General features: G+C 43.6%; 1 protein-coding gene across 1 annotated transcript in view; it reads right to left on the bottom strand.

Moving 5' to 3' along the window:
- The window catches only part of LOC106878158 (mRNA (2'-O-methyladenosine-N(6)-)-methyltransferase), a 28,879-nt gene that overhangs the window by 9,197 nt on the left and 11,437 nt on the right, over window positions 1-8,245 (bottom strand). The window contains exons 3-8 of the mRNA XM_052978046.1: window positions 7,358-8,227; window positions 6,113-6,309; window positions 5,582-5,736; window positions 3,058-3,289; window positions 2,656-2,755; window positions 1,502-1,664 (exon numbers count right to left, since the gene is read on the bottom strand). Coding sequence (XP_052834006.1) covers window positions 1,502-1,664; window positions 2,656-2,755; window positions 3,058-3,289; window positions 5,582-5,736; window positions 6,113-6,309; window positions 7,358-8,227 — 1,717 coding nt within the window. The remainder of the gene's footprint in view (window positions 1-1,501; window positions 1,665-2,655; window positions 2,756-3,057; window positions 3,290-5,581; window positions 5,737-6,112; window positions 6,310-7,357; window positions 8,228-8,245) is intronic.

Raw genomic sequence — 8,245 nt, 5'->3', positions numbered from 1 at the left:
CGCAAGATTGCGGAAACAGTTCTGCAGAGTATAAATTCACTGCAGTAGATGTTGCCAGCTAGAGAACATAACTATTTAAAATTTATATTTATACACTGAGGGGGATAAATTGAATATTAAATTCAATTTAAAACCAGTTGTCTAGCATATAAAAAACAAAATCTGATAATTCAGAAAAATTGTATTACATGCGTCTATATTTATATGATGGCCGTCCTATCGTGACCAAGGCAGACACACACACATTCACACAGAGGAAAATACGGGATATTTTCCACACAAGCACAAATAAAAAGGGAAAGAAAGCTTAAAAGAATAGATGGGTGTCTTTCAAAAAGGTTATTACACCATTTTATTTCGAGATAAATAAAACCAAAGCTGTCCGTCTGCCGCTCACAGCTCTTGAATCTTGCAAAGCGGGTGTGGTTCAAGGGAGGCAACTCTGAAGTTTACCTTCTGAAATGATTTGCTGTGAGTTTCGACTCCCGTCATTTGTCCCCTATCCCTACAAATTATCGTTTTGATAAAATATAATTTCAAAGCAACAAATTCACAAATTGATAAATTTAGGACTATATTTTATTTAACCCTTTGGGACTATATTTCATTTAAACCTTTAACCCTTTGGGACCACATTTCTGTTGAAACACTGCTTTTGTTTCATTAATTTTGAAAATAATGAAGAATTTGGTAAAATTAAAATATCTTTGTCATTAAAGTCCCAAGTTTGGAACATAAGATGAGATTTTAGATGGAAGATTTTAATTTAAATAACCTTAAAAATCAGATGCCTGTTTCACAGAATCAAAGGCGGTTTGATGCAATTTGGCATCTAAAAACTGTTCAGCAGAACGGAAATAGAATCATCATTTCGCATCCATGAAGACGCATGGCCCAGTGGTTGTGAGTTAGATTCTCAGCAGCATATTCCACATTGATCCAGTAGCACTCAGCTGGCAAAAATGAGTTGCATCTCTAATTCAAAGGGCCAGCTTAGTAATGTTCCGTGTCACATTGAATCTCCCTGACAAATATGTTAAGAGTACAAGTGCCTGTGTAGTACTCAGCCATTTGCACATTAATTTCACTGGAACCCTTGTTGATGCCAGGTTCTTGTTGTTATAATACCACAGACCTTTATTGTTTTGGATTTACAAAAAGAAATACTTGGAAACATTTCTATATATCAGACAGTGATTCAAGCAGACTATATATGTATATATATGTATATAGGTAAATCATAGGATTGCTTCAATATTTGAGGGGTAGTCTGAAGTATCTAAGCAACCAGGGGATAGTTAAATCCGCAGGCACACCTGGAGATTACTTGTGTGGGTACCGTCTTCGTTAGAAGGAATCCAGAGGCAGGTAATTTATTGTTTAAACCGCAGTTTATAATTATAATCATGTGGAGAATGGAGAAACAAAGACAAGAAGAAGCAAGTCAATTGGGCTAGTTAGCCATTGATTTAATTATGTGGAGATTATATATATATATTACCAGTTATTCCGTGTTCCTTAAGGATTTCCCAGTGTTTGTCATGGAGTTTCTTGACAGTTTCACAAGACACGTGGTACATCTTGGCACAAATACCCTCCACAGACATCTTGGCTGCCTCTGTCAGGTGAGGCTGGCACTGGCGTTTCAGGTGGGCCAAGCGCTCCTGGACACAGCAACAACAGCAGTGTTGTTAGTGGTGGTGGTGGTGGTAAAGCAACAATGTAAAGAGAGAGAGAAGAAAAAAAAAGAGAGATTAGACACTGAATAGTTGAATTGAAATCACACACACACACACATATTCACAATACACAATTATTATGCCACACAGTCGTATTATTATACAAATACACAACAGACAACACAGTTATAATATTGACATGTTCACAAACATCATCATCATCATCATCATCATTTAACGTCTGTCTTCCACACTGGCATGGTTTCTACTGCTGGATTCCTTTCCTAACACCAACCACTTTACAGAGTGTACTGGGTACCTTTTACATGGCACCAGCACCCATACCAAAGCTTTTTTATGAGGTACTTTGGTTTTCGGATCCTAAAGCCAGGGTACCACACTCCATTCCTACCCCACACCACATGGCCATCACACCAGAGATAAAAGTCCACCCCTCCCTATCTAGTCCGGTGGTGGTCTGCCCTTGGGCATATCCTATGCATGTGAACCTTCTTCAGCACTCTCTCAATACCACGTGGGACGGGCCTGTACCCTCCCCTGCCTCAATTAAATAGATTACTGGAACTTTGGTACTCCATGGCTAAGATGAATACTGGAGTGGTTGCCCATTGCCTTCTCTGGGCAGGTAGGACTTGAACCGAAAATGTAGAAGACTGGAAGATATACCGTAAAGCATCATTACCAACGTGCCAACGATTCTGTCACTCTCCCACCCGCAGAACAACATGAAATGGAGTGCTTTGCTCAAGACCATAATGCACCACCCAGTGTAGGAATTGAAAACACAATCTTGTGATTGTGAGTGCAACATGCTAACCACTAGCTACTGGTTTTACTCATAAAAGGCACCGGAATGTTGTTTACACAGTTCATCTCTCGGGCCTTGCACACATCAGCACAGCACACAACTCTATCATCAGCACCAGCCACAGCACAAGCCAGGGTCTATACCTACCAAATAATCTTCAAATGTACTGGAGTGTGGTTTGCGCAGCCAAGCTATCATATCTTCGACGTTCCATTTCACCACTTTCCTGCTTTCGGAACTGGTACCCCTGTAAGTAGAGAGTGACGACACTCAGGGAACAGAGCAACACGAACAGCAATGAGGATGATAATAAACCAACAAAGGTGAAGAACATACAATATCTCAGGACTTTAAATATGATAGGCCTAGATTTTCAATAACTTAATATATTTTTATTTTACTATTTTATATATGGAAAGACATGGTGAATGATGTAAGACTAGATTCATTTGTTCATTCACAAAAGACAAAAGTGATAGTCATATCTGGAATGTCTTTAATCATAGTTCTGTTCCAATAACAACGACCATCAATGTGATTTAAACTTACCTTGATTCGATCATCTTCTTTGCTGCCTCTGCGTAGTTGACCAGCTGCCGTTTGACGTCACCTGAGTATTTGGGGTTGCTCAGCTTGACTGGGATGTCGTTCATGATTTCACGGTACATCGACTGGGACACTTCGCTGTTACAATCGGATGGCAACATGGCGTCGGCTCCGCGGTCACACACTTTCCGCTCCATCAGCCAGCGATTGAACGACTCACTGGGGGCGTCGATATCTGCAAACACAACCAGAAACACTGCAATGTGGTGTGTGTAGAATAAGAGGCATTGCTTCTCACATTCCTGGGGCACCTCACCATCACAAAACACAACACCACACTGAGTATGCACACATCACATCACAACACAGACATACATACACATAGAACACACCACAAACTCACTCACACACACACATATCACTTCATGTCGCACACATCAGCACAGAAGCAACCAAGGACAGGTCTTTGCAGTCACTCAGAAATGATAGCCAAACCACCCTCTCTTTCTCTTCTCTCCCTCTCTCTGGCTGGGTAACCATGTCCCTCCTCTGCAGCATCACACCTCTTTCTGCCTCTGTTTCTCCGTCATGCTCTAACCTTGCATCATCTGACATCGAATCACCTCCTCCAAAGCCCCTGCCCCCTCCCAAATTATTTGTCTTGCAACTAGCAGTGCTGGTGCCATGTAAAAAAACACCCAGTCTACACTATAAAGTGGTTGGCATTTGGAAGGGCATCCAGCTGTAAAAACCTGCCAAAAATGACCTTGCCTGTGCTATCAGGCTCTCAGCACTCAGTCCCCTCTGAAGAGTGGTTGGGGTTAGGAAAGGTATCCAGCTGTAAAAATCCTGCCAAAAAAAAAAGACCAGGCCGGCTCCGGTCAACCGTCCCACCCATGCATGAATGGAAGACAGATGTTAAACGATGATGATGATGATACAGACTTAAAACTAATATATGAGAGACAACCTGAGGCCCATGAAACTTCCTGAATGATACATCTAAATAAAAAAATTACCTTGAATTTTTTGCCTTTTTGTAGTGTGGCCCACCTAATGACGAACCATGTCTCATACGGTCCGCTTCTCTAAAAAAAAGGTTGCCCATATACTTTGTATCCTGAGCTTGTCATGCGAAGGGAGATAACCGGAGATAATCTCAAACATGATAGTTACCCCACCCCTCTTAATTTCTCTACACCAACACCCTTAGCTACTGGATTCTCCAGTGCTGTCTGAACCACAAGACATCTCAATTGCTTGTCTTTCTCCAGGCTCCACTTGAGGCCAACTCCCACCTCTATCATCTCATCCCAGAATATACTGCTCCTTGTCTTTCTTGGTCTTCCACTTGGTCTCTTTAATCCACCCGGCGTCCACTCCATCAAAATGGTAGCATGTCTTTCCTGCGGAAATCGTAGCACACGGCCAGTAAGCCTGTATCTGCCCCTTAGTCAACATGGCCTGCAAACTTCCCGTCACATCTTCGTTTCTCACTCTGTCCCAGTAAGAGTTGTCCTGAATTGAACATAGGCAACATCGATGGAAGACGTCCAGCCACTGAGAGATCTTCAGTCTTCTAAGTTTTACGGGCATAAGATGGCTGTTGGTATAACAATAAACGAGTATTTCTTCACTGATGGTCAGTCTTTATATCAGATGAAGGTGTTGGAATACAGACATTGCTTTACTCATCCTGCTCTTCCCTTCAATCTCTGCATCACCCCCGTTGCAATTTTTTTGACTGAGGACTGGTGAAACCAGATGGCTACACCAGGCTCCAATCTGATCTGGCAGAGTTTCTACAGCTGGATGCCCTTCCTACCTAACGCCAACCACTCCGAGAGTGTAGTGGGTGCTTTTATATGCCACCCGCACGAGGGCCAGTCAGATGGTACTGGCAACGGCCACGCTCAAAATGGTGTGTTTTACGTGCCACTTGCACAGGAGTCAGTCAGCAACACTGGCAATGACCTCACTCGAATGTCTTTTCACGTGCCAGGAAGGCAACGCTGGGACAGCCAGGAAGGCAACGCTGGGACAGCCAGGAAGGCGACACTGGTGCCAGGAACTGGTAAAAATGTATATCTATTGTAAACAGACAGACAAGAAATTCGTTTCAATTGTATTTTAATTGAAATACTTTTATTTCAAAAATTAGTATTTATGTTATTATTATTATACATTAGGAGCTAGGTGTTGGGCCTCGTGGAGGCAATGACCAAGGCCCTTGGCATTACGTCGTGCTTGAGAAGAAGACCCATCAAGCTGAGCAAAATCACAGTCGTGGTAGATACCAGTGTTATGCAAATAGCACCAGTGCCGGTGGCGCATATAAACATCCATTACACCCTCGGAGTGGCTGGGATTAGGAAGGGCATCCAGCCATTAAAAAAATGCCAAATCAGACTGGAGCCTGGTGCAGCCTCCCAGCATGAACAACAGACGTATGATGATGATGATGATGATGATGTGTGTGTGTGTACAACAACATTTGAAGCCAGGTGATGAAAGGGTTTCTACTGACCTTCTCTTGTCTTACACAAGCATTTGTAGTTCATCCTCAGTTTGGCCACCAACTGGGCACGCAGAAGTTCAATCTCAGGCAGCACTGGAGGCAGCATACACGGGGCCCTCTCGTACATCACTGCATTCGAGGCAATATCGAAATTCCAGTAGGGGCTAGAAATAAGGATCCGTCAGAGATTAATCAAGGTGACAAGGGTCAGAAGGAGAAGAAAAAAATTAAGAGTCTGTTACATGTTAATGAAAACTACAATGATTGATTAGCAGGGGCCGAAAATAAGGGACGTTCACTTGTGGATGGAAACTTTGACGATTAAGCATAGGGATTGAAAAATAAGGGTCAGTTACACATTAATGAAAACCACAAGGATCAGAAGAAATATTTTAAATCTTTCATCTTTCACCATTTACTACTCTCAGTCATTGGACTATGGCTGAATGGTTCACTGAAGACAATGCGAATTGATAAAGAAATCGGTTTGAATAACCTGAATGTGTTGGAAGGAGAGAATAGGGTTTAGGGTTGTCTCACCTGTAAGTGAAAGTCATGCGTTTTGTTGGACTTGCAAATAACTCTGAACTCGCTCGTCGTTTTTCACCAGAGACTGGCAACGAAGGCAACGGCCCTTCCATACTGCTTGACCTGCTGAAAGGGGCCTGGCCAACTGGGGACACCATCCCACTGGAAGAAGGACTGCTGATTCCTAAAGGGTCAGTCAAAGGATCCAGCTGGGAAGAAATGGGAGGAAAATAAATAAGAACATATTACACAATGAATTGCAGAAAAAGAAGACAAATAAAGATCCTCCTCCAGACAAAGACTCCTCATATCCTCTATAAAAATATAAAAATATAAACATGTATAGACACACATAGACACTCATACCTCAGTACTATGGACCTCCATCATCATCATTATCATCGTCGTTTAACGTCTGTTTTCCATGCTGGTATGGGTTGGACGGTTTGACTGAGAACTGGCAAGCCAGGAGGCTGCACCAGGCTCCAATCTGATCTGGCAGAGTTTCTACAACTGGATGCTCTTCCTAACATCAACCACTCTGAGAGTGTAGTGGGTGCTTTTTATGTGCCACCAGCACGGGAGACAGTCGGGGGACACTAGCTTCATTCAACAGATTTTGGAAACAGTGGACAAAATCACAGCATATCAACAACACCTCTTCACCACCCAAGGTAAGTCTGATTTAAAATTTTAAAATATTGAATTTACTGTAGTATAAGAATATATTGACAGTGTACAGGTCCTTTGCACTGTCAGACTGGATTGTGGGCTTCATTAAAAGTACAGTACTCTATTTGTTCCTCTGTCTTTCATAATGTAATTGTTGATATTAGTCACTCCTAACATATCCTAACCTCAGTGTTGGTACCAACAGACAATCGGCTTCATCGGACTGATATTCCCCACTTTTAGTCTGTAGTACTGAGGTATAAGGGTACATACATGTGTGTGTGTCTGTGTGTGTGTTACTATCTCCTTGTCTTGACATTGTGTAATAGTTGTAAATGAACGACACCATCACACAAGTTGTCTCCTCTTCCAGTCTTCCGTGTAAACATGCCTGATCACTGGGAAATATTACCTTGTATGGAAATAAGTAGAGGTTGGTGGCAGGAAAGGCATCCTGCTGTAGAAAGCATGGGGAAATGGATGTTAAGTAATGATGTTGATAACTGATAATTGCGGCAAAGAAGGAAAACATGAAGTAACAAAAGCCTTTTGGAGGCGATAAAAAAATAAAAGAAAGCTGCTTACCTGGCCAAAAACTGGCATCTCCCATAAGGACTCGTTTGTGATTTTGTTAAAGAAGTAAGGCCTATTCTCACGCTTGCTCCAGAACTTTCGCCAACCGGCTTGGAGTAACTCGGGGGGCAGATCATGCACGGGGTCGGGAAACTGGGCCTGCGGTGACATAGGGAAGGTGCTGTTCTGTGGGGATTGCAGGGCAGGTGGCGTGAAGGAATCTTGGCTGTTTGCTGCCATCGCCGTCGGTGACGACAGCGACAGTTGGCTGGTCACCACAGCAATTGGTGATGTACTGGCAACGGAGGTGGTGCCCGTGGTGGTGGCGGTGGTGGAAGTGAACGTAGAGACAGTGGAGGTGGTGAAGATGGTGGAGGGGTTGATTGTGGTAGTGGGAGGGGTGTGCGTGATGTTGTTGTTGTTGTTGTTGTTGGTAGAGTCAGCTTCCATGCCGGAAGAGACGGGGGCTGCAGCATTTGCGCAGAGAGTCCCTGTTGTTGACATGGTGGTGTTGGTAGCAACAGTAGGACTACTACTACTACTACTACTTGAGTTAGTGGTGGCGGTGACAGTGGTAAAGGTGGTGGTGGTGGTGGTGGTGGCGTCAACAGTGGTGCTGGCTGGGGGTGTGGAATCAAGGGAGGAGGAGGAGGAGGCAGCGGCAGCGGCTGCAGCAGCATTGTTGGCGATGATGGTGGCGGTGTTGTTGGTGGTGGAAATGGTGATGGTGAGTGATGGCTTGGATGATTTGGATGACTTTGTCACCACCGCTGACGCCAGTGATGCTGGTGATGGTGATGATGATGAAGATGACGTTAACGATGATTGTAACGATGATGACACCGTCGTCACTGTCTTCGACCCAGTGAGAGGAGGACAGAGGTTGCTGATGGTGGTGTT

The sequence above is a fragment of the Octopus bimaculoides genome, chromosome 30 (genome assembly GCF_001194135.2).
Source record: "Octopus bimaculoides isolate UCB-OBI-ISO-001 chromosome 30, ASM119413v2, whole genome shotgun sequence".
Lineage (NCBI taxonomy): Eukaryota > Metazoa > Mollusca > Cephalopoda > Octopoda > Octopodidae > Octopus > Octopus bimaculoides.
The sequence above is the reverse complement of the archived record's forward strand: the minus strand, read 5'-3'. Positions and strand labels throughout refer to the sequence as shown.